Here is a 27,034-nt window from a genome sequence, read left to right on the forward strand (position 1 = left end):
AGCCTCGAACTCCTAAGCTCAGGCAATCTTCTTGCCTCAGTCTCCCGAGAAGCTGGGATTACAGGTGCATACCATCATATATGCCTAATTTTTCTATTGTTTTGGAGAGGGAGGGTTTCACTGTGTTGCCCAGGCTGGAATCGAACTCCTGGCCTTAGGTGATACTCCCACCTGGGTCTCCCAAAGGCAAAGTACTGAGATAACACAGGTGAGCCACTGTGCCTGGCCACATATAGTGAGAGTTTAACATGATAGTCTGTCACCACTGATTTCTGTGAGAAATCAGAGTTACAAACACCACAAAAAAGATTACCTATTATGTGCACATACATACACACAAAACTAGGAGAAAATACCCCAAAAATTTAATTGTAGTTATGTTCTAATGATAGAATGATGGGTATTTTTCTACTTTTCTACATAAATTTTCTGCAGGGACAAGCAATACTTTTATGAATATAATAAACTTCATATTAAAAAAGAATGTGTCAAGACTGGGTGTGGTAGCTCACACCTGTAATCCCAACACTTTGGGAGGCCGAGGCAGGTGGATCACCTCAGGCCAGGGGTTCAACACCAGCCTAGCCAGTATGGTGAAACCCGTCTCTACTAAAAATACAAAAAATTAGCCAGGCGTGGTGGCACATGCCTGTCGTCCCAGTTACTAGGGAGGCTGAGGCATAAGAATCACTTGAACCCAGGAGGCGGAGGTTGCTGTGAGCCAAGATCGTGCCACTGCACTCCAGCCTGGGCGACAGAGCAAAATTCTGTCTCCAAAAAAAAAAAAAGAATGTGTCAGGTAACTACTTACTATGAAAGTAAGTACTACCAGTTGTTCCTGTTAACTTTAGTTAAAATAATAGCAGGATGTTTAAATAACATTACCTACCAAGTATCATTCTGGTAACCTAATGTAACATATTTTCCAAAGAGAAGACATTGATAATGATTCTAAGCACGAGCAAAATCATTTCTTTTCATCCTACTTTTCTCTGTTTAGGGTTAAACATTTTCTTTTTCTTGAGACAGGGTTTCCCTCTGTCTCCCATGCTGGAGTGCAGTGGCACCATCACGGCTCACTGCAGCCTTGACCTCCCAGGCTCAAGAGATGCTCCCACCTCAGCTTCCTCAGTAGCTGGGACTACAGGTCACGTTACCATGTCCAGGTAATTTATTTTTATTTTTTGTAGAGACAGGGTCTCAGTACGTTGCCTGGACTGATCTCAAACTCTTGGGCTCAAGTGATACTCCCGCCTTGGCCTCCCAAAGTGCTAGGATTACAGGCGTGTAAAGTTTTACTGTAACAAAGTAAACTGTAACAAAGTTTTTAAAACTTTATTTTTTTAAAAATCAATGTTTTAAATACTCTAATCTTAAGTGGATTGAGAGGCAGATTTTTAAACAGCTTGATCTAGAGAAGTCAATCCAATAAAGCAATAAAGGAGAAGTTCCAGATCCTAGATCCTAAAGTTTGGGCCTTCCAGCTCATTTTCATACTGGTGAAGGAGGGGACAGCAGGGTGAGAGAGAAGACAAATACCAATAAAGTCAGGATCAGCAGATTAAGGCAGGTAAACTGAGGGTCCGTGTCTAGCCCAATCAAGATGTAAGGCACAAGGTGATGACCACTGCAATCAATGTGGGGATTATCAGAAAAGAATATATCCAAAGGAGAGAGCATAATTGGAATGAGTGTGGAAAGAGGAAGAAGTTTTTTTAAAGTCCATAGTAAAAAGTAGGTTTTAATTAAAGACCTCATTATAAGAAAAAAGTATATATAGACTACTGACATTCACAGATTTAAATTCCTGATTTTTAGAAAGTGACCTTTGATGTCTGTGACATGCCATAAGCTTGTTTGATCAGGGACTAGATGAGATTTGTTAAAGGCACAAATTTGAGTCCTCTGCTTCAAGCTGTGAGTAATTTAACATCCCATTTCAGTATGACTTTATTATTCACTATTGTTATTCTCTAATCATCATCATATATATAGTAACTGTTATAATTATTTTCTTCTCCAAAAAAAAGGTACTCAAGTGAGAGATGAAGCTTTTAGTGTAAGACTGTTGATATGGGAATCAACTTGTGGTATGAGGATAAACATAAGAAAAATATAACTCTCAACAATTACATAACTGAGTAGAAAGCCAAGGAATCTGGCCAAATATTACATTAGGACTTAAGATAATCTTAGATATATTCTTTGTGAATATCAAGGGTTTACTAAAACTTAGAAGAAAAAAAGCTCTATATACCAATGCTTTTAAGTCATGTTATTAACAATAGCTGAAAATGGTAAGGGTAAATGTGCACCTAAACCATAGGGAAAATAATGAAGCAAATGAAGGCACACACCCATTATCCCAAATCAAATGCTTGAGTCCAGTTCTATATCCAAATTTTAAATTTTTGGAATTTTAGAAAGATAACCTGGTATATTAGGTAACACCTTCAAGTATAATCTGTAAGAGTACTCTGTAATCAAACATGTTATCTGCAGCAAAATGTGAAAATACTCATTTTTACAGAGATTTTAAAAAAGAAAAAATATAAACAGCTTCGTGTCAGTTCAAGTAGGTTTTGCCAAGGAATGAATTCAGGTCAGGTTTTTTGTTTTTTTTGGAGATGGAGTCCCACTGTGTCGCCCAGGATGAAGTGCAATGGTGCAATCTCCGCTCACTGCAACCTCCACCTCCTGGGTCCAAGCGATTCTTCTGCCTCAGCTTCCCAAGTAGCTGGGATTACAGGTGTCCTCCAACACACCCAGCTAATTTTTGTGTTTTTAGTAGAGACAGGGTTTTACCATGTTGGCCAGGCTGGTCTCGAATGCCTGACCTCCGGTGATCCACCCGCCTTGGCCTCCCAAAGTGTTGAAATTACAGGCCTGAGCCATCGCACCTAGCCTCAGGTCAGGTTTTGAAGCCAAATGAGATGTGAAAAAACTTTTTGGTTTTCAGAGGTTTTTGGATTTTGGAATTGCACATAAGGGATTGTGGATGTGCGTATCAATTCCATGAATTAGAAATGAGCAGAAAATGATTAAAAAAAAAAACATGTCGACAGATGAAAAACTATAACTATTAGCCTGGACAACATGGCGAAACTCCGTCTCTACCAAAAAATACAAAAATTAGCTAGGCATGCTGGCATGCACCGGTAGTCCCAGCTACTCAGGGGGCTGAGGTGGGAGGATCACAGCCAGGAGGTACAGATTGCAGTGAGCTGTCGTTGTGCCACTGCACTCCAGCCTGGGCAACAGAGTGAGACCCTGTCTTAAAAAAAATTAAAATAAAAATACTGAGTTAAAAAAGATTACATGTGTCAAATCATGCAACGTGTATGAGGTATGTACACACAGATAATCAGAAGAGATCACAGAGACTTGAGTTAAATAAGAGTTGAATGAGATGGGGTGCAGTGGCTCACACCTGTAATCTCAGCACCTTGGGAGGCCTAGGCAGAAGGATCACTTGAGCCCAGGAGTTTGAGACCAGTCTGTGCAATACAGCAAGACCCTCATCTCTATAAATAATTTTTTAAAACATTAGCCAGGCATGGTGGCATGTACCTGTAGTCCCAACTACTCGGGAGACTGAAGCAGGAGAATCGCATGAGCCTAGGAGGTCAAGGTTGCAGTGAGCCATGAACACATCACCACACTCCAACCTGGGTGACAGAGTGAGACTCTGTCTCAAAAAAAAAATTAAAAATAGGCCAAGCACAGTGGCTCATGCCTATAATCCCAGCACTCTGGGAGGCTGAGGCAGGTGAATCACCTGAGGTCAGGAGTTCGAGAACAACCCGGCCAACATGGCAAAACCCCATCTCTACTAAAAGTACAAAAATTAGCCAGGCATGGTGGCAGGCACCTGTAATCCTAGCTACTCAGGAGGCTGAGGCAGGGGAATTGCTTGAACCCAGGAGGCGGAGGTTGCAGTGACTCAAGATCGCGCCACTACACTCTAGCCTGGGCGACAGAGCGAGACTCTATCTCAAAAAATAATAATAATAATAATAATAAATAAATAAAAAATAAAACATTAGAATTGGGTTATGAGAAGGGAACTTTGAGTATAATTTTCTATATAACTGTTTATTATTAAGTAATTGTTTTTAACTCAAAGCAGAGATTCTATCCAATGGTAAATTGGCATATGAAATTATAAGCAAACATAGCCTGAGTTCAAATGGAAATACTGATGATCTAATTTCATTAACCATTTAACTGTTCCTCCATCATTAATATTGACCTATCAAATCAGATTTCAGACTCTGTTCATCAAAAAGCCTTCTCAATAATAATGGTAGTAGAGTTACGTTTTGAGAAAATTGATTGATTTTTCTATACAAATTATGCACATACTATGGAAATCCAGTGCCCAGGGCAGATAAAGTATCACCCACCTAAATCACATTTAAACATAGTATGAATCTAAAAGAGCATCTAACGTCTTTTTAGGGAGGAGATCTCATCTTGCTGACAAAGAATCCTAAGGAAGCCAAATAACAAGAATAATTATTATCTGCATTCCATATTTATCATCCCAATTTATCCTTATAAAAATCCAGCCAGGTGCAGTGGCTCACACCTGTAATCCCAGCACTTTGGGAGGCGGAGCCAGGCTGATCACTTGAGGTTAAGAGTTCGGACCAGCCTGGCCAACATGGTGAAACCCTGTCTCTACTAAAATTACAAAATTTAGCCGGGTGTGGTGGTGGATGCCTGCAATCCTAGCTACTAGGGAGGTTAAGGCAGGAGAATTGCTTGAACCCAGGAGGCAGAGGTTGCAGTGAGCCGAGATCACACCACTGCACTTCAGCCTGGGCAACAGAGGGAGACTCCATGTCAAAAAAAAAAAAAAATCCTGTTGAGGCAGTTTCAATGGTATAACTAGTATTCCCATATTGTGGTAAGGCAAGGAGACTGAAGCATGAGGAGTAAAAAGACCTGGGAAGACTACTGTAATCTTCCTGAGTCCTACTGCCAAGAGGCTAACCAACAAAACTCTTAATTTCTCAAGGCAGGGGCAGAAGACCCTTGGAAGTCCAAACCCTAGTTAAGAGGGCAGATGATAGATAAGTCAGGCAGGTCACAGGATAAGAACAGCCTAGAGAATGCTGACTTCTGTCATGGATCACAAGTTAAATAGAAAAGCCCTTGAATATGCAAGCATATGGCTGTGGCAGGTGCTAGACAGAAACATGTAGTTAACATTTCCTGCCCTGAAAGAAGGACAAGCTCAGGAAGAAATAAATTTTCAGGTTTCATGGTTTCAAGCAGAACATAAATAAACTTGCTCTGTGATTTAAATTAATGCAAAACAAACACCCTTTACACACATCACATACACATATTCCCAAAAAAAGGTCAAAAACAAAGTTGTACTGCTTTTTACAATGGCATAATGGACAGTTAGTTTAGATTCTCAAAACACTTTCCCACTAGAAAACCAGTATTTGGATGAGACAAAATCAGTAAAGTCTCATAGCAACCACATACACAGGAAAAGCCATTCAAATGATGTTTTAGTGAAGAAAATACCATCCTGTTTTTGACAATGTTTTTACTTTTGGAGATGATAAACATAAACGATATGTTATCAAGAAATCCAAAAGGTATAAAGTCCCTTGACTCCAAGTAATGTGTCATACCTGAGTAATAGCTTGGATTATAAGCTGCACTTCTTGTGGAACATGTAAAAGATCGGTCCAAATATCCTTGCCTGGAAGATAAAATCTAAACAAAGCAGAAGATTTTTCTTAAGTCACATTTTTTTTTTTTGAGACAAAGTCTCACTCTTGTTGCCCAGGCTGGAGTACACCGGCACAATCTCTGCTCACTGCAACCTCCGCCTCCTGAGTTCAAGTGATTCTCCTGTCTCATCCTCCTGAGTAGCTGGGATTACAGGCACGCGCCATCACACCCGGCTAATTTTTGTATTTTTAGTAGAGACGGGGTTTCACCATGTTGGCCAGGCTGGTCTCGAACTCCTGACCTCAGGTGATCCGCCCACCTCGGCCTCCCAAAGTGCTGGGATTACAGGCGTGAGCCACCGCGCCCGGCCATGTCACTTTTTTAACAATAAAATAAAAACATATACTAGGAAAAATGTATAATTAAACAAGACTATAAGCCAGGTACAGTGGCTCATGCCTATAATCTCAGCACTTTGCAAAGCCGAGGCAGAAGGATCACTTGATCCCAGGACTTCAAGACTAGCAATGGACAACATGGAGAGACCCCGTCCCTAAATAAAGACTATAGCAGAACTAAGACTATTTCAGAACTCAATATAATTATATTTACATATTATACATATTAATACTACATATTAATAAGAAAGGAAAACACATAGACAATCTAATGAAATAATTCAGGCTTCAAGGAAAAAAACACGCAAAATATTTGTTATACAATTTAATTCAAAGAATGTTCACTAGAAGGTAAATATGTATTTAGTACATCCTGTCTGAAAGTCATTTATAACACATATTAAAAAGGCTGAGAAAAATCCATCTGGTTTTGGTTCTTTTGATAACTTTACAGAGATAGTTCTTAATCAGAGGTGGTGCTATACCCTGAGTACATATCTGGAAATGTGTGGATGTATATTAACTATTAAAATGATTATGGGGGGAGGTGGATGCTACAGGAATTTAGTGCCTAGGGCTCACGGATGCTAAACATCCTACTATAATTAGGAAAGATTCACACATCAAAGAATGATCTCATCCAAATTACTAATGGCTTTCCTATTGAAAAAGACTGCTTTATTAATAGTGCTCCCCACACTTTCATGTGCATATAAATCAAATGAGGATGTTTTTAAAATATAAATTCTGATTCAGTGATTATGAGGTAAAGCCTGAGAGTCTGCATTTCTATCAAGCTCCCAAGTAATGTTGATGCTGCTGGTCCCGAACTAGACCTTGAGAAACCAGGCATTATAGCACAGATATCTCAGAGCTGCTGTATATTTCTCCCCCATTTAATGCTCAGCAATTTTAGGTGCTAGTTTAAAAGAACACTGATCTGCATATAAGTTAAGTTTAAAATTCAGAGGAACAATGAGTTTTCCAAAAGGTACTGTTCTCAAAGAACTCATACATAGCCTATTTTGTCTTAACGTCCTTGTCTTAATTTTAATATATAGAGCAGAATTCCAAACACTAAAATTACTGATTCTAAAAAGTTTATAGCTATGCTTGTATTTTTGAGTGTGGCATTTAAACTACATAAGATGAAAACTTATGATGAGCCCAAATAATTAATTAATTAAAGGAAGAAAATTGCTCCTAACCTGCTGGTCAGAAAGCGAAAGCTGGTCCTCTGGAAAACCTGTTTGTGGCAGGAGGTGGGTTTTGAATACGGAGTTGTGGTTCACTAAAGTCACTTCTCCAGCATCCATCCTCATCCTATCAGCAATATCATCTGGGGAGACAGTCTGGATTAGTTCAAGTCACATAATTCTTCAATAACGTTTTTCCTATGAACCAATCTTTTCACCTAATAAAAACAATTCCCACCCAGGCATGGTGCCTCATGCCTGTAATCCCAGCACTTTGAGAGGCTGAGGCAGGAGGATTTTTTTGAGGTCTATCTAGGCAACATAGTAAGACCCTGTCTCTACAAAATAATTTAAAAATTAGCCAGCAGGTCAGGTGTGGTGGCTCACACCTGTAATCCCAGCACTTTGGGAGGTCGAGGCGGGTGGATCACGAGGTCAGGAGTTCGAGACCAGCCTGGCCAACATGGTGAAACCCCGTCTCTACTAAAAATACAAAAATTAGCCAGGCATGGTGGTGGGTACCTGTAATCCCAGCTACTTGGGAGGCTGAGGCAGGAGAATTGCTTGACCCTGGGAGGCAGAGGTTGCAGTGGGCCAAGATCGCGCCATTGCACTCCAGCCTGGGCAACAAGAGCAAAACTCCATCTCAAAAAAAAAAAAAAAAAAAGCCAGCCAATGTGGCACGTGTCTGTAGCCTCAACCACTTGGGAAGCTGAGGCAGAAGGACTGTCTTGAGCCCATGAGTTCAAATTTACAGTGAGCTATCATCACACTACTACACTCCAGCCTGGGGGACAGAGGGAGACCCTATGTCTAACAATAATAATAAAAAAAGACAAAAAAGAACTTGAAGAACAACTCTGCAATAAAATAAAATCCCTCTTTCATAGCTAACCAATGGCAAAAATCTCATATTGTCATTGTCAAAAGAGGTCCATGTGCAGAAATGGGCTCATTTGGAATTAATTGAGGCCATCTACCAAACAGTTCAAAACTTGTACACATATAAAAACAGCTTAATTTAAAGCTTAAAAAATAACAAGACCAGGCAAGGTGGCTCACACCTGTAATACTAGCACTTTGGGAGGCTGAGGCAGATGAATGGCTTGAGCCCAGGAGTTCGAGACCAGCCTGGGCAATATGGCAAAATCTCGTCTCTATTAAAAAACAAAACAAAACAAAACATTAGCCAGACATGCATGCCTGTAGTCCCAGCTACTTAGGAGGCCGAGCTGGAAGGATACTCTGAGCCCGGGGAGGTCAAGGCTGCAGTGAGCCATGACAGAGTCACTGCACTCCAGCCTGGGCGACAGAGTGAGACCCTGTCTCAGAAAACAACAACAACAACAAAGAAAAACACAAACAAAAAAACAAAAATGCTCCCAAAAGAAACTTTTTAAATGTTTTAACTACAGAAAAAATTTTAAATATAAAAAAATTGGGGGAAAAAAATCACCATTCAGTAACACACACTGTTAACACTGGTTCATTTCCTGTTTTAACACAAAAAAGTGCTTTAAGAAGTAATCCACCTGCCAGGTGTGGTGGCTCACACCTGTAATCCCAGCACTTTGAGAGGCTGAGGTGGGCGGGTCACTTTCTTGAGGCCAGGAGTTTGAGACCAGCCTGGCTAACATGGCAAAACCCCATCTCTACTAAAAATACACCAGGCATAGTGGCACATGCCTGTAATCCTAGCTACTTGGGAGGCTGAAGCATGAGAATCGCTTGAACCCAAGGCGGAGGATGGAGTGAGCCAAGATAATACCACTGCATTCCAGCCTAGGCAAGAGAGTGAGACTCTGTCTCTGATAATAATAATAATCTGCCTGAAAATTTTTTAAAAGCACAATTTTATTCATATTGCTCTTAGCAGGTATCAGCTCAATAACTATAATATCATGGCAGAATTTTACTTTAGAACCATTTTGGATACCTTTGTTACTACAGAAGAGCTAGAATAGAAGCAATAAAGGTAACAGAATTCAATGACTTACACTGATATCAGCAATGAGAGAAAATGGAAACAAATGAACAGGGAAGGAGAAGGCAGACTAAGGAAAAGGAAAACACAGAATAGAGGGAAAGCTAATGTGAATGTAAAAGGAACACATGGGATGTTATAAGGCCTAAGTGTATAGATTTTTCAACTTATTCCTAAATTAGCTACTAGTCCTGACCTTATATTGATCCCCTTAACAGACATAAAATACTATAAATGAAATAGTGAAAAATGTCCTAACCACAATTAATTCTAAGTAACACTAGCTAAATGAAATAGAATATTTACATTAATCAAATTATTTTCATTTAGAAGTCAGTATAACATAGTACTAAGGAACAAGAACTCTTTGCTGGGCGCAGTGGCTCACCCCTGTAATCTCAGCACTGTGGGAGGCTAAGGCAGGTGGATCACATGAGGTCAGGAGTTCAAGACCAGCCTGGCCAACATGGCGAAACCCCAACTCTACCGAAAATACAAAAATTAGCCGGATGTGGTGGCGCACGTATGTTTGTAATCCCAGCTACTTGGGAGGCTGAGACAGGGGGATTGCTTGAACCCAGGAGGCAGAGGTTGCAGTGAGCTAAGATCATACCACTACACTCCAGCCTGGGTGACAGAGTGAGACTCCGTCTCAAAAGAAAAAAAAAAAGAACGAGAACTCTAGAAAACTCTAGAACCAGAGTGCCTAGGTTTAAATCCTGGCTCTGCCAGTTATAGTACATGACTCTAGGCAAGCTTCTTAACTTCTGTGTCTCAGTTTCCTTGTGATATAATAGGGATAATAACAGTAACCTACTTGGTAGGTACTATTAGGAACCCTTGTAAGATGGTTATAAGGATTAAATGAACTAATATATTTTAAATACTTAGAACAGGGTCTAGTACACAGTAAATGTTTGCTAGGGTATACTTGGCTTTTCCAATACAATCAATGAGATCATACTCCTAAATGAGCATATAAACAATGTCCTAACCAAAAGATAATTATGTGGGCTGGGCACGGTGGCTCATGCCTGTAATCCCAGCACTTTGAGAGGCTGAGGTGGGCGGATCACCTGAGGTCAGGAGTTTGAGACCAGCCTGGCCAACATGGCGAAACCCCGTCTCTACTAAAAATACGAAAATCAGCCGGACGTGGTGGCACATGCCTGTAATCCCAGCTACTTGGGAGGCTGAGGCAGGAGAATTGCTTGAACCCAGGAGACAGAGGTTGCAGTGAGCTGAGATTGTGCTACTGCACTCTAGCCTGGGTGACAGAGCAAGACTACGTTTCAAAAATAGTAATAATAATAATTTTGTTTGGTATATAGTATTACAAAATTAGGACTAAAATTTCTCTTAAAATTATTATTAAGCACAAAGATACAAATACTGAAAATGTTAGGAAAACCCATTCTTTCACTACAGCTTAACCAATGAGAGTAGCTAAAAGGATTCAACAACTAGTTAGTCTTACCCATTTCAAGTCTTTTCACATCACTGACTTTAGCAAAGATACAAAGTCCTATAAAAGAAGACACAAAACAGAAAAATTACATACTGAAACACCTACTTCACTTAATTTTAGAAGGTGCAGCCACTAGAAGTGACATTTGTTTGTGTTCTTAGTGGAGAAAAATCTAAGGTGGTAAAGAGTTGACTTGATGGGAAAAGAGTAAAAACTAAAACTAGCTTGAGGTACTTCCAAACGTTTCTGCAACCTGTGCTACATTAAACAGCAATTACAGACTATGCACAGAATCATAGAATATTAAAGCAAGAAACAAGTTGGGAGCACCAACCCTTAAGAGACTGAGTGGTTTGCATAAAGTCATAATGTTAGCAACTACACCGAAATTATAACCTAGAAATTCTTCCCAATCCATTGTTCTATTACCTCATGCTAAATCACTTCATAAACAAGTGACAGACTTTGCGATGGTCCTATTAAGACTTTTCTTCCATGTCTTACTCAGTAGCCTGATACTCTAATGACAATCAAGAACTACTCTGGAGTAGTACAAAGTACTTCCCCCAACATCATCAATCAAACTGCTACAAACCAAAGCCCCTTTGCCTATATAAAAATTACTGACTCCTCTGATGTATCCACTTTTTCCACAAAATAAAGATGTTAAAAACCAAACTGCTGGCCGGGTGCAGTGGCTCACGCCTGTAATCCCAACACTTTGGGAGGCCGAGGAGGGCAGATCACTTGAGGTCAGGAGTTGGAGGCCAGCCTGGCCAACATGGTGAAAACCTGTCTCTACTAAAAATACAACAATTAGCCAGCTGTGGTGGTGCGTGCCTGTAATCCCAGCTACTCAGGAGGCTGAGACAGAAGAATTGCTTGAACCCAGAAAGCAGAGGCTGCAGTAAGCCGAGATCATACCACTGCACTCCAGCCTGGGCAACAGAGCAAGACTCTGTCTCAAAATAAAAAAAAAACAAAAACAAAAACACAACCAAACTGCTTGGAACTAGGTTAATAAACATATCCTTGGCACATATGGTCTTGGCAGATTTCCAAGAGGAGGAGGCTACTAGGGATGGTAATAGTCACACCTATATATATTTATAATCTTATAACCATATTTTTAAAAAATATTAAGCACTTCACCAACCACATAGCAATACTAGGGCTTCAATGTATTCATGAGGCTGGATGATGATAATAGGCATTCTTTGTGGTCACAATAATGAAAGTCACACAAAGGAAGGCAGCTTAAAGTTTTCTTGGCATACGAGACCACGCCACTGCACTCCAGCCTGGGCGATAGGGCGAGACTCCATCTCAAAAAAAAAAAAAAAAGTTTTCTTGGCATAGCTATAGACTAAGCAGAGTAATTATCTGATTATCTAGTCTTGCCAGGAAGGATCCCTAAAGAATTTAAGCCTTAGATTTAGGCTTCAAATATATTTCCAAATGCTCAACTTAAAAAGCTTCTTTCCTAAAAATTCTTTAGGTTATTCTTTCCCCTTCTTTCTTCTTTAATAGAGTAGACTCCCTTGGGTTCCACATTAAGGGGGAAAAAATCTTATCAACCAATACATTAGCAACACTTTTTTGACATTTTAAAGTTGCTTCATAATTGTCATTACTAGCCTTTTTAAAATTACTATTAAGAAGAGTGCCAACTTAAAAGCTTGGTGCCCAATAGAATAATCCCGTTAATTTCCTTGCATCTATCCTTGTTGAAATAGATGTGAAGAGAAAAGGAAGCTAGAAATTCAAAGAATTTTATCGATTATATACAGAGAGGTTAAGTGACTAGCCTGAAATCACACAGATGGGGCAAAAAGAAGACAAGAATCCATGTATTCTGACTCCAGGGCAAATGCACATTTCAAACATTATACAACTTCAAATCCTTTAACACAACCTCAAAGATTCATACACACTGGCAATTTAAAAGTAATCCCTCACTAACCCTGGGGAATCCACACTGATTTATAATTTTAAATAATTAAAACCCCACATTTATATTTTAATACAAATACATCCAGCTACTTCAGTGTGCTTATGGTACATTCTTTTAGCCACTTGCAGTTACATTGGGAGAATGAATATTTTACCCCAAGATTCTCCATGAAAATGTTGGATCTGGAACCTCTGATGCCACCAAATTCATGCAACTGTAAAAATGTTTTCTTTTCAAAAAAAATGATTCTAATGATTCATTTCCTAGTATACACTGGTCATGTAATTTACTGAAAGAACGTAAGCTGTTACAGATATTCAGATGAAGTCAGGTTAGTAGTGGAACACAAGATAATGGGAAATCTGAAAGAACAAAAAAGATCACAGTCTTGACAACTGCGGTGAAACATTTATAACCTTACACATATGCAAAGAGGGGATTATGAAAGACAATGTTTAGGGCTGCAAGGAAGTTACTAGAAAATATATATTGAGGCTGGGCACAGTGGCTCACACCTGTAATCCCAGAACTTTGGGAGGCCAAGGTGGGCGGATCACGAGGTCAGCAGTTCAAGACCGGCCTGGCTAACACAGTGAAACCCTGTCTCTACCAAAAATACAAAAATTAGCCAGGTGTGGTGGCAGGCACCTATAATCCCAGCTACTCGGGAGGCTGAGGCAGGAGAATCGCTTGAACCCGGGAGGCAGAGGTTGCAGTGAGCCAAGACCATGCCATTGCACTCCAGCCTGGGTGACAGAGCAAGACTCCGTCTAAAAAAAGAAGAAAAAAAAATATATGTATATATATATATAGAGAGAGAGAGAGACAGAGGGAGAGAGAGAGAGAGACAGAGGGAGGGAGAGAGAGAGAGAGAGAGACGCAATGTTAGCTTTATCCAGGACCAAGATGTGGTTAGAACAATTTATGATATAAGAAGGGTGTGAAAGCAATCATGTGAAATCACCCTTTTCCAAGTTCTGAAAAACAATTATGTGTAAAATAGTTTGTACTATATCGTCATGTGTCTGAGGTTAGTTCTTCCCCTCTATTTTTACATGTAATCTCTCCCAATCAGACTCTAACACCTTAAACACCTTAACACTCTAACGCCGTAAACCCTAAGTATTCAAATTCTTTCATACACATTCATTTACTGTGCACCGACTACGTGCATTAAGAAAGGGTCCCTGCCACTGAGAAGCTCACTGTCTAGTAGGGAAAGCCAGATCCATAAACAGGTACCGCAAGACAGTAGAGCTGGTACAACTGATAGAAGAGGTAGAAGCTGGGAAGAAAAGGACAGAGTTCCAAAGCCACAATGCAAGTCAACAACTGCATTCCCTCAGCCAGAAGTAGTAGAACCTGTTTTTGTACCCATCCACTCCCTCTAGACAACTCATTAGATGAGTGATATGAAGACCATCTTTGCAGTTGGGATAATTAATTGAAGTCAGTTAAAAATGAATAAGCCTTCCTAAAAGTGACTAGAGAGGAAAAATAAAGGGTGGTAGAGTGTAAACTGGAAGTAGGTTAAGGGATCATGCTTATAGAGATGCTTAAAGTTGCACTGTAACTGTAATTTCAAAGTCAGGGTAATCTGTATTTCAACATGAGTCCTTAACACAAATTATTTTTATGAAGAATAAAGATTTAGGAGATGATGTGATCTAATCCATCCAGAATAACCAATTATAACAAAGACCCTCAGTCAAATAGTTGGTAGTAGATAAAAGGCTTTATATGAATATTACAAGAATCACCACCACTCCAAATATAATAAGTGTACCAAATACGAAGTAAAATGACTTTAACAAGGCTGACTTGAAAGTGATAAAGGAGCAAGTTATTGCCAACCAGATAGTGGAAATACTGCACAGGCACCGATAAACAGAAATCACCAAGCTCAAGGAAAGAGAAACGGGGCATACATCCAGAGATCACGTTAGGGTACACCAAGAAAGAGACGGTTCAAGGGAATTACCGGGAGGCGATGAGCCAGGTAAGCAAATTGTGGCAGTTAAGGGGATTTTCATAACCTGAGCAGGAGGGTCCAGACGTTTCTTTCTGGTGGTGGCACTAGCGATATCACATCTCAGGGAGAAACCACAAAGTAGGAGAGTTGGAGAAATGTTTACGTGAGACGCAGAAGTAGTCAAGAAATATCACTCGGGTCTCAAGGAAGGCGGGAGATGAAGCCGGTACCACAGAAAGCCGAGCTTCCCGGTGAAAACAGCTCTCCCCAGAGAAGACCCTGCTCTGGCGGGAAAGCCCCGGAATCGCAACCGGCCTTTCCCCAAGTACGGCTGGGCGCTGGGATGGGGCCTGCTGTAACGGCAGGGAGACGGTCTCTCCGCGGCCCAGGAGAGACAGACCAGAAGGAGCGGCCTCAGGTAGCCTAACGGCCACCGGCGGCCACAGCGCGGCCACCGGACAGCAGGGGGGAGGGGAGGTGGTCCCAGGGGGCGGGGCAGAGGAAAAGGCGCCGGCCCCACAGTGCTCCCCGCTTCCGCCCAGTCCAGTCCGGGCCGGCGGACCGGGTCCGACACAGTCTCCTGGACCAGGCTCCCTCCATCCTCACCCCTCCCCCAGCTTCCCGCCGCCACTCACCGAACCGGAACCGGCTGCCATGCGAAGGGGTTTCCGGCCGGGCGCGGAACGCAAAACCCGGGAACCGCCGCGAACCGGAACCGCCTTCACAGCACCGGAAGAGTCGCTAGGTGGCTGCAGAGGAGGGGGCTGGGGCAGGAGGTCAAAGAACAGAGTTAAGGACCAGTGGGGCGCCTGCGCGGTGTGGCGAGGCCCGAGAAGTGAAGGGAGCATTTAAGACTAGTCGTAATTTCTCAGTACCCTTTTCAGTCTGGGCTTTTTCGCTTTCTCGTACTCGGAATACTGTTAGTGAGCCCTTCGTCCTATGCTTTTCTCTGTTCCCTCTGCTCCTTTACCCGCCGCCTTCTGGTTCCGCAAGGCGAGTTTTGCTTGCGTTCCAGTTTCCATGGCAGCTTTTCGCGGTGGCCCTAAATCTGCGGAAACCTGTGGCTTCCCCCGACAGATAGGGACCTGAGATCTAAATCGATCTCAGGCTATCTCGTGTTTTATTGAGAATCACAGAACGTTAGTGCTTGTAGAGGTTATTGGAGATATTTTAGTCTTACCAGGTTCAAAGAAGTGAAGTGATTTCCCAAAGATTTTAAGTGCACGGCCCATCTAGGACTAGGAAACAAGTTTCTTAACTTGCAGTCCTGTACTCTGCACCACCTCATACTTGATGGACCATTCAGCAAACAAAAAAACCAAAAAAAAGAAAAAAGCAACTTGAGGACGGATTAGGCTAGACTCTGGCAAGATGTAGAAACTTCCAGAACTCTGGAGGAATTTGAAACAGGCAGAGCTGTGAGGAAAGCTTTTGGGAGCCCACGAGAGATCTGCTTTACTAGGTAGAGATAGAAAAGGACCCAGGAATCACCTCTGACCTCTGAAGGGCTTTGTTGTTCCTGGGACACATTGATTAACCTGGAATCTGCCATACTTTCTAAGAGAACATAATGGGAAGAAATATGTTTGTTCATTCAGGCTTTTTGTCAAGCACCTCAGCTTGGCAGGCCTCTGGACCCAGACCCCGTAGAAGTCTTAGAGAAATGCCCCCTTAATAGGTCCTTTACACCCAGATCACAGCCACAGGCACAGTCTAAGCTCAGACTTAAAGAAGGGCAGTTTCTGGAGGCCCCCAGCCTTTCTGATACTCTCAGCAGCTTGCTGAGTTCAGCGGATCCTGCCCTGTCAAATACATCACAGTAGATTATTTGTATTGCCTCATATGCTGATACTTTTATATTATATTGTCAAGTCCTGAGGCCCAGTAGTAATGAGTGTAGGTGGTCCATGTCAGTCACTGACATCTTATTTCACAGCTCTGTTCGTTTGGATTAAACTCTGTCTCTATTTCTAGGAGGCAGCCATGCATAAAGACGAGTTTCATCTGAAATTTTTCATGTGTGTGATTCAATCTCGCCAGTTAGTCAGGACTCCTCAGAGAACAGGTACCATTGTCTCCTGATCATACTCTAGTGACAGAGAATGGGTTCTCTCACAAGAAGTCTAAATACAGGATGTGAGGCTTTCTAGTGTAAATACGGATTTTAGGGGTCAACTGACCTGGTTTATCACATTCTCACTTTGATAAAATATTGCTCACTGAGTCGTGTATTTTCCAGGTAAGATTTTGACCTGGTTTGTTGTGATAGACACCAGGCAGATAAGGAGGACTTGAGAGTTGAGGGGGGAACCAAATTTATCCCATGAGCTGATCATTATTGTGTTGTTATGTGAATTACTTCGACCAGTCTGGGCTCATCTGTGGGAATCTTTATTGTCATTATAACTGACACTCCAAAACTATCAGATAAATCAAGCCCTAAGGAAAAATGGCCTTCTCATCCACCCACCTCAAAGTATCTAGTTATATGTTCTGCTTTTCCCCCATGTATGTCAAGGGAATAGAATCTTTTTGAGGTACATCGCGTCTCTAATTTTTCACTGGATTTTTGGAAAGAAAGCCCTGGACAGCTCAGAGTCATAGGGAAAATGAAAGGGAGTAAGGAACACTCCCTTCCCTGAATCCCACCTTGAGGGTGACCTAAAGCTATTGTTTCTCAGCTGGGGAAGCTTCTACTTCCAGCATGCTCATACCAAAGCCACCACCAAAGACAGACATCTTGAAGAGTCTGGATGCTATGGATGATCCAGACACCGTGGGAAGCATACCTGTTTTCAAAACTGGTGAGGCATGTGGGTCAACGGTGAGAAATGTTCAAAGGAATATGGGAAAGTGAAAGTTGTATGCATAGTATTATAAATCAGGGTAGACCTACTAAAGCTGAAATATAAGTTAAGACCCAAGGGGGAAAGTCTGTGTGTGTGTGTGAAACAGAGAGAGAAAGAGAAAGAGGGATGGGGAGGGAAAGGAAGAAGGGAGAGAGGTGGGGATGGATCATCTGGGAAATTGTAGGGAAACGGACACTTCTCTCTATGCAGAATAACTTAATTTGGTCAATATTCAATCACTTGGCTCATAACTGTAAACTACTAATCTGGTTTATCCTATTGTCAGCATCCTTGATATATAAATATATGAAACTTAAGTCGAGTAAACGAGTTATTATTTTACAAAATGATTCTAAATATTGTAAAAATTTTTCATCTTAGGAAACCATTTAATAATAGATTTCTCATGCATATTTTAAATAATGTTCAATTCACAGGCAATTTATATGAAGCTTCAGAAATACATCTATGTGTTTCATCTCAATTTAAATACATCTATATTGGAGTCAATTCACTGGAAACCTTTATTGAGTTCCCGCTATTTGCCCAATAATATACTAGAAATGATAGGTTATAAAACATATGTATAAGACATATCCTTGCCATTGCCCCAATAGCTTACAGTTTGGAAATGCCTTAGCGATTATTTAGCCCAACTCTCTTATATTTTCAGAAGGAACTCAGGACTAAAAGGTTTTCCTCGGAAAGTTAATAATTTCATTAAAGTAACAACTCCTAGCACTTATGAAATATATATCAGTATTTAGCCATATTTTTGAGCACTCACTTTGAAATCATTGGGCTAGACTCTGTAGGAAATGAGAAAATGAAATAGACACTTTCCCTGTTCCCTAGGAGCTTATGATTAAGGAGGGGAGATAATATGGAACAATGTGTGAGTTAAGAACTTAATAATTTTGGTTCAAAATGTTGAATTGGTTCAAAATAAGATGCCATAGAGATGTAGGGTTCAAGATAACTTTGGTTCAAAATAAGATGCCATAGAGATGTAGGGAAGGGAAGAGCCAGCTGACTGCTCAGATCCAGCTTTTCTTTTCCTTCCTTCCTTCCTCCCTCTCTCCCTCCCTCCCTCCCTTCCTTCTTTCTTCTTTCCTTTCTTTTTCTTTTCTTTCCTTTTTTCTTTTCTTCCTTTTGCAACTGTTTGTGGTCTACATCCCTTTAATCCGACTTCTTTGCCCCTGCATAGAAAGCAGCAAGAAATAAACCCAGCTGATGGCTTTTTCCTATTGTTTATTGAATTTGTACAGATTATTTCTTATTTGCCCTCATCTTTCCTGCTTTTTTCATTCTCCCTTTGCTCTGGTGTACCTAATACTCACCTCAGACTCCCTTTGCTCTGATGATTCATTTGGACCTGCTTCTGTGGTTTGAACTCAGCATTGTCTCATGGACAAAATTCTGATGTTCAACTTCTGCCTTTAAATCCTGGGGTCTGTGTGGCTCAGGTAAGTGGCCACTCTTAACCCTTTCAGCTTTCCTACTAGAGAAAGGAAATCCAATATTTTCCCAGCACCAATAAGGCCTCCATTTCTCCTCTTCTGCCTGCCTCCCTGTTTCCTTCCTCATCCTTTCCTCTCCCCTTCCTCCTTCCCTCCTACTCTTCCTCCTTCTTTGACTTCCTTCCAAGAGAATTTGTTGAGCACATACTATGTCAGGTACTGTACTTGGCACTGGGAATAAAGTAGTAAACAAAACAGGTACATTGTCTGCTCTCATGAAGTTTATAGTCTTGTGGGACTAAAACAGTAATTGCACAATCACACACATGGTTATATAACTAGAATGGTGTTAGTGCAATGAAGGAAAATAACACCATGTAATCAGAGGATAAAACAGGGGATGTAATATGGCCTGAGAAGTCAGAAAAACCTTTCTCAGGAAGGCCTGAGGGATGAATATGCATTAGCCAGGCAAAGAGAGAAGAGCTTTCCAGAAAAGGGGACAATAGGCTGTGAAACGGGAAAGAGTAGAATGGGCCAATGTGACTTGATGATAGGAGGAATAGCGGGAGAGTGAACTGTACAGGTGGTGTAAGAGCCAGATTGTGCAGTGCCTTCTAGGTCTTATGGACACTTTTGAGCTCTGGGAAATCACTGAAGAATGATAGGATCATATCGCATTTTAAAACATCTTTCTGGCTCCTGGGTGGAGGATGGATTGGAGAGGTACGAGGGTAGTTATCTGCTCTAATGAGATGGATGCCACTGCCTTGCTCCATTTCTCACCTCTAGGCAATGCATCACTATAGGGCACCAGTGAAATGGTGAGGAACTCATGTCGTCAAACAACAGAGATGAACGCAGAGCTACTGGTGCCCAAACATAAAAAACCCCTGGCCTGATGTCTTTCCACTTATGCCAGCGCAAGAAATTCACAGGGACTCCCTCCAGGGTGTTCTGCTCCTTGTTCTAAGTGCAGTTGTATATGGAGATTCTGTGCTCTAGTCCTTAAGAAAAATGGAATATATTTCTTTCTTGTCTGTTACCTGGCAGGGAAGCAGCTGCTGTTTTTTCCAACATCTTGCCCATCAGTATAAGCAGCTCTGCCTGTACTATAATGAGGCAGGCTGTGTGTGTGTGTCTGGCCCATAGAGGATCAGCTCCTGGCATAAGAAAGCCACTTGATCCTACACTGGGGCATAACAAGGGTGTGAGTCACCTAGGCTGTAGACTTTACTCCTATGTCCTGATCCCTAGGCTTTTCAAAGAAAGGTGGTTAGCATTTCAAGATAGGTAAGAGCGTGGGACAACTACTTCCAGGACAAAAGCTCAGGGGTAGCAGGGACCTTTGTGGTCCAGGCTCTGATCCAGCAGATCCAACTGCCCACTAGACATAAAGCCTCTCCTGTGTATAAAGACTTCGATGATGGGCAACCTGCCTAGGTAACTAGTGACTCTCAAGACTACTTCTAGTGACCTGAAAATGGGGGAAGCATTCCAAAGGAGTGGTGCTTCACCCATTTGCTCCTTGTGTCACAGCTTCTCCCTAGAAGATAAGACCTTTCTATCATATTTTTCACTTCATCTAGGCCATCTATCACCAGCATTGCCCATGCCCCCTGCTGCCCTTCTGATCCTCTGTACCTTCCTTTGGAAGTAAAGCAGCCTTGAGAAGAGTTTTTATTAAAGAGGCATTAATGATGGAGAACGTTTGCGTAGTGAGGAAACCTTTCTGCCTACATAACAGCACGGTGGTGCAGGATATGGAAGGCATATTTAGAGTCAGTATAAATATTGATGCGTAGTCCCTTTGCAAGAGTGAGGGCTCAAGTTAAGACAATGAGTTCGGCTTGCTGAGAGGTAGTGGAGGGGGGCAGAGCAGTGGCCTCAATGATAGATGTGGAAGATACTATAGCATAGCCTGCCTTTGCTGGTGAGTGGCGATTAGGCCTGGTGGAACTGCCATCAATAAACCAAGTGTGATCAGGGTGAGGAACAGGAAAGAAGGAAACATGGGGAAATGGAGTGAATATCAGGTGGATCAGAGAGATACAGTCATGGGGGTCAGGTGTGGTATCCGGAATAATGTGGGAGGCCGGATGGAAGTCTGGGCCAGGAACAGTGGTAATTGTGGCATACTCAACAAAGAGTGAGTATAGCTGAAGGAGCCAGGGAGCAGAAAGTATATGCATCAGGTGGGAGGAAGAAAATAGATTTTGGAAGTTATGAGAGCTGTAGAGAGTGAATTGAGCATAGTTTGTGATTTTGAAATCACATAGTTTGTGATTTTGCCTCTAAAAGTATTAGGGCAGCGGCAGCCACTGCACAGAGGCATCATGGCTAGGCTAAAACAGTAAGGTCAGGTTGTTTGGATAAAAAGGCTACAGGGTGCAGTCCTGGCTTGTGTAAGAACTCCGACCGCACAGCCCTGCACTTTGGCTGTGTGTAATGAAAAGGGTTGGGATGAGTTAGGGAGAGCTAGTGTGGGGGCAGCTTCTAGGGCTGTTTTTAAGGAACAGAAAGGAGCGGCAAAAGGATTTAGGATCTGTGGGGTCAGCTAGGTTTGCTTTTGTGAGTTTATGTAATGGTTTAGTCAGGATGGTAAAACTAGGTATCCAAAGGTGGAAGTACCTAACCATGCCTAGGAAGGAAAGGAGTTGTTGTTTTGTAGAAGGGATTGGGGTTTAGGAGATTTGCCAGACACGATCAGCAGAGCATGTGTGTTTTCATGAAGAATTATGTCGAGATAGGTAATGGATGAGGAAGAAATTTGGGCTTGAGTGAAGTAATGGGGGCTGTCCGTGAAGCCTTGTGGCAGTACAGCCCAGGTAATTTGCTGAGCCTGATGGGTGTCAGGGTCAGTCCAAGTGAAAGTGAAGTGAGGCTGGGATGAAGGGTGCAAAGCAATAGTAAAGAAAGCATGTTTGAGATCCACAACAGAATAATGGGTTATGGAGAGGTTGTGGAGGGAGGTATTGAGGTTAGGAGAGTATATGCCTTTGGCACCATGGGGTGGATAGGCAAGACAATTTGGTTGATAAGGCGCAGATCCTGAACTAACCTGTAAGACTTGTCCAGTTTTTGGACAGGTAAAATGGGGGAATTGTAAGGAGAGTTTATAGGCTTTAAAAGGCCATGCTGTAACAGGCGAGTGATAACAGGCTTTAATCCTTTTAAAGCGTGCTGCGGGATGGGATATTGGCGTTGAGTGGGGTAAGGGTGATTAGGTTTTAATGGGCTGGTAAGGGGTGCATGATTGGTCACCAAGGAGGGAGTAGAGGCGTCCTATACTTGTGGTTTAAGGTGGGGAGATACAAGGAGAGGATGTGAAGGAGACTTTGAACTGGGAAAAAAGGTGGCAATGAGGTGTGGCTATAGCCCAGGAATCATCAGGGAAGCAGATAATTTAGTTAAAATGCCTTGACCTAACAAGGGAACTGGGCAGGTGGGGATAACTAAAAAGGAGTGCTTAAAAGAGTATTCTCCAAGTTGGCACAAGAGTTGGGGAGTTTTAAGGGGTCTAGAAGCCTGGCCGTCAATACCCACAACAGTTATGGAGGCGAGGGAAGCAGGCCTTTGAAAAGAAGGTAACATGGAGTGGGTAGCCTCCATATTGATTAAGAAGGGGACGGACTTACCCTCCACTGTAAGAGTTACCTAAAGTGTCTGTGATGGTCCAGGAGGCTTCCGAGGCAATTGGGCAGCGTCAGTCTTCAGCTGCTAAGCTGAGAAGATCTGGGAAGGAGTCAATCAGAGAGCCTTGGGCCAGAGTTCCAGGGGATCTGGGAGTGGCCGCCGGGCGAGTTGGACAGTCCGATTTCCAGTGGGGTCCCGCACAGATGGGACATGGCTTAGGAGGAATACCGGGCTGCAGGCATTCGTTGGCCCAGTGGCCAGATTTCCGGCACTTGAAGCAAGATCCTGGGGGAGGCGATCCTGGAGGAACACCTAGCCGCTGCGGTTCAGGCATTGTGAAGATCTTGTGTACTGGAGATGTGGCTGGGGTTTCTCTCACAGTGGAGGCAAGTAATTGCAACTCAGAAATACGTTGCCTCTACTCTATTATTGTACACCTTGAAGGCAAGGTTAATTGAGTCCTGTTGTGGGGTTTGAGGGCCGGAATCTAATTTTTGAAGATTTTTGTAATGTCAGGAGCTGACTGGGTGATAAAATGCTTATTAAGAATAAGGTGGCCTTCTGGCCTCTCTGGGTCTAGGGCGGTAAAGCGTCTAAGGGTTGCTGCTAAGCCGGCCATGAACTGGGCTGGGTTCTTTACCTCGGGTAGTTTCTTTAAGTTTGTCATAATTAACACCTTTGTAAGCTGCCTTTTTAAGCCCTTCAACTAGGCAGGAAACCATGTAATCTCGCCTAGCTATATCTGGGGAATCAACCGGATAGTTCCACTGGGGATCGCCTCAGGGAACTGCTCTAATGCCTTCCTGGAGGTGTGGTTCATGAAGCCAGCGGTTATCAGCATGCGATTGGGCTACAGAGAAACTTTCCATTCATCTGGGGAGAGGGTAGAAGTTAGGATGACATTTAGGTCACTCCAGGTTAAATTGTAGGACAGAGTTCGATATCGGAATTCCTGTATATATTTAGTGAGGTCTGATGAGAAACAGCCTAAACGCTGGCTGATTCGGGAAAGGTCTGATAGAGAAAAAGGCACATGTACCCTGACTATGCCTTCAGCTCCAGCCACCTCTCTAAGAGGAAATTGTTGGGCAGGTGGGGGAGAGCTAGTCGCAGAACGAAACTGTAAACCAGACCGGGTGTGGGGAGGGGAGGTAATAGAAGGGTTATAGGGTTGGGGAGCAGAGGCTGAAGAAGAGTTGGAGCCTGATTCAGCCTGGCGGGGAGCGACCTGAGGAGGAGCAGTCTGGGGAGGCGGTGAGAGGTCAGATGGGTCAGTAGAAAAGGAAGATTCAGAAGACTCAGTGACGCTTGGGGTTGGGACTGAAGGGACAGGCCAGAGGGAAAGAAGGAGGATTTGGGACAAGTCGCATTGGGAACACAGACTAGGGAGGGAACAAAGGGTGAAAAATGCCTGGACGTAAGGCACCTCAGACCGTTTGCCCATTTTTGACAAAAATTATCTAGGTCTCGTAGGATGGAGAAATCAAAAGTGCCGTTTTCTGGCCATTTAGAACCATTGTTGAGTTTGTATTGGGGCAAAGCGGTGTTGCAGAAGAAAATGAGACACCTAGATTTTAGGTCAGGAGAGAGTTGAAGAGGTTTTAAGTTCTTGAGAACACAGGCTAAGGGAGAAGAAGGAGGAATGGAGGGTGGAAGGTTGCCCATAGTGAAGGAGGCAAGTTTAAAGAGAAGGGTAGAGTCATGGAGAAGGGGGGCGGGGAGCAGCTCTGGGCTGCAATGTGGGTGAGCAGCCAAAGCAGGCATCTCTGCCATTGACTTGCCACCAAGGGAACGTGGGTGAATGATCAAGGAAGGCGTCCCCCCGGAGATCAGACACCAGTGGAACATGGGTGAATAATCAGAGAGGCGTCCCCACAATGATTAAACACCAAGGGAAGGCTGCTGACCCGGGTCTTCGGCACCAAATGTTTCACGTGTCCGTGTGAAGAGATCACCAAACAGGCTTTGTGTGAGCAACAAGGTTATTTCACCTGGGTGCAGGTGGGCTGAGTCCGAAAAAGGAGTCTGCAAAGGGTGGTGGATTATCATTAGTTCTTATAGGTTTTAGGATAGGTGGTGGAGTTAAGAGCCATGTTTTGAGGGCAGGGGGTGGATCTCACAAAGTACATTCTCAAGGGTGGGGAGAATTACAGAGAACCTTCTTAAAGGTGGGGGAGATTACAAAGTACATTGATCAGTTAAGGTGGGGCAGAAACAAATCACAATGGTGGAATGTCATCAGTTAAGGCTATTTTCACTTTTATAGATCTTCAGTTGCTTCAGGCCATCTGGATGTATACGTGCAGGTCACTGGGGATATGATGGCTTAGCTTGGGCTCAGAGGCCTGACAGCCTGACTGTCTTGGGCACATGTTCTCAGGATCTCCTGAGGGCTGCATCACAGGCCATTGGTCACTCGTATTTGGCTCAGAATAAATATCTTCAAATATTTTACAAATTTTGACACTTTTTGTCATATGGATATGACACATTTTATTTATCCATTCTTTAGTTGATGGACTTTGGGCTCTTTCCACATTTTGCCAACATTGTGAATAATGTTGCTATGAACATTGGTATACAGATTTTGTGTGTATATATGTTTTCATTTTTCGTAGGTATATACCTAGGAGTGGAATTGCTAATTAATATGATAACTCTATGTTTAACATTTTGAGGAACTGCCAAATTTCCACTGCAGCTGCACCACTTTACATTCCTACCAGCAATGCAGAAGGGTTCCAATTTGTTCACATCCGCTGTAATACTTTTCTTTCTTTTTCCTTCCCCCCTTCCCTTCCTTCCTTCCTCTCTCTCTCCCTCACTCCCTCCCTCCTTCCTTTGTTCCTTTCTTTCCCTCTCTCTCCTTCCCTCCTTCCTTCTTTTCTCCTTCCTTCCTTCCCTCCCTCTCTCCCTCCTTTCTCTCTCTCCACCGCTCCCTCCCTCCTTCCTTCCATCTTCCTTCCTTTCTTTTTTCTTTTTTGATAATAGCCATCCTAATGGATATGAAGTAGTATTTTCACTTCAATGAAGTAGTTTTGATTTGCATTGCCCTAATGGCTATTGATGTTGAGCATCTTTTCTTGTACTTTTTAGCCATTATATATCATCTTTAGAGAACTGTCTATTCAAGCCTTTGCTCATTTTTTTAAATTTTTATTTTTGAGACAGGATCTCACTCTGTCGCCCAGGGTAGAGTGCAGTGGCGCAATCTCGGCTCACTGCAAGCTCTGCCTCCCAGGCTCAAGTCATTCTTGTGCCTCAGCCTCCTGAGTAGCTGGGACTAAAGGCATGCACCACCACACCTGGCTAATTTTTTGTATTTTTGTAGAGACGGGGTTTCACCATGTTGCCCAGTCTGGTCTTAAATTCCGGAGCTCAAACAATCCACCTGCCTTGGCCTCCCAAAGTGCTGGGATTACAGGTGTGAGCCACTGTGCCTGGCCAGTTTTCCCTATTTATTAACATCTTGCATTAGTGTGGTATACTTGTGGTAATTGATAACCCAATATTTATACATTATTATTAGCTAAGTTCCATAGTTTACATTAGGGTTTACTCTTTGGATTGTATAGTTCTATGAATTTGACAAATGCATAATGTCATGACAAATGTATGTCATGTGTCATGTGTATGTCATGTCATGTTATAGCATCATACCAAATCATTTTAGTGCCCTAAAATCCCCTGTGCTCCACCTATTAATCTCTCCTTCTCTATCCCAAGCCTCAGTAACAACTGATATTTTTATTGTCTCCATAGTTTTACCTTTTCCAGACTGTCATACAGTTGGAATCATACAGTATGCAGCCTTTTCACACTGGCCCGTTTCACTATGTTTTTTGATGACTTGATCATTTATTTTTATTGCTGAAAAATATTTCATTGTATAGCTGTATCATAGTTCGTTTATTCACCTTTTGAGGGACATCTTGGTTGCCTCCAGCTTTTGGCAATTATGAATAAAGCTTTTATAAACATTCATGTGCAGGTTTTTTGTGTGGACATAATTTTCAGCTCATTCAGCTAAATACTTAGGAGTGCTATTGCTGGATCATGTGGTAAGACAATATTTAGCTTTGTAAAAAACTGTCAAACTGTCTTCTACAGTGACTATACCATTGTGCATTCCCACCAACAATTAATGAGAGTTCCAGTGGTTCCACATTCTCATTAGCATTTGGATTTTTGAATTTTAATCATTTAATCATTCTAATAAGTGTGTAGTGGTGTCTCACTGTTTTAATTTGCAGTTCGCTAATGACATATGATGTTGACATCTTTTCATGTTTATTTACCACCTGTATATCTTCTTTGGTCGACTCTTTTGCCCATTTTTAAATTGAGTTATTTTCTTTTTATTGTCAGTGAGAAGAGTCAAACTGTAAAACATTTGAAGAGATTTATCCTGAGCCAAATA

General features: G+C 42.3%; 2 protein-coding genes across 18 annotated transcripts in view; one reads left to right on the forward strand and one right to left on the reverse strand.

Moving 5' to 3' along the window:
- SENP1 (SUMO specific peptidase 1) overlaps positions 1–16,476 on the reverse strand; it is a 63,140-nt gene extending 46,664 nt beyond the window's left edge. For 2 of the 14 annotated variants that reach the window (XM_063672705.1, XM_054443086.2), the window contains exons 1-4: positions 11,900–12,063; positions 10,753–10,800; positions 7,304–7,434; positions 5,655–5,739 (exon numbers count right to left, since the gene is read on the reverse strand). In XM_063672705.1, the coding sequence (XP_063528775.1) occupies positions 5,655–5,739; positions 7,304–7,434; positions 10,753–10,800; positions 11,900–11,957 (322 nt within the window). In that variant the 5' untranslated portion in view covers positions 11,958–12,063. The other 12 variants (XM_063672711.1, XM_054443093.2, XM_063672704.1 and 9 more) reach the window with 11 other exon arrangements.
- Positions 14,592–27,034, forward strand: part of PFKM (phosphofructokinase, muscle) — a 40,846-nt gene continuing 28,403 nt past the window's right edge. Inside the window, exons 1-3 of one of the 4 annotated variants that reach the window (XM_054443079.1) lie at positions 14,887–15,087; positions 16,644–16,734; positions 17,351–17,473. In XM_054443079.1, the coding sequence (XP_054299054.1) occupies positions 14,887–15,087; positions 16,644–16,734; positions 17,351–17,473 (415 nt within the window). Of the gene's footprint in view, positions 14,697–14,886; positions 15,088–15,391; positions 15,589–16,643; positions 16,735–17,350; positions 17,474–27,034 lie in introns of those variants that run through there. The other 3 variants (XM_054443080.1, XM_054443081.1, XM_054443084.2) reach the window with 3 other exon arrangements.

Source organism: Pongo pygmaeus, chromosome 10, assembly GCF_028885625.2.
Source record: "Pongo pygmaeus isolate AG05252 chromosome 10, NHGRI_mPonPyg2-v2.0_pri, whole genome shotgun sequence".
Classification (NCBI taxonomy): domain Eukaryota; kingdom Metazoa; phylum Chordata; class Mammalia; order Primates; family Hominidae; genus Pongo; species Pongo pygmaeus.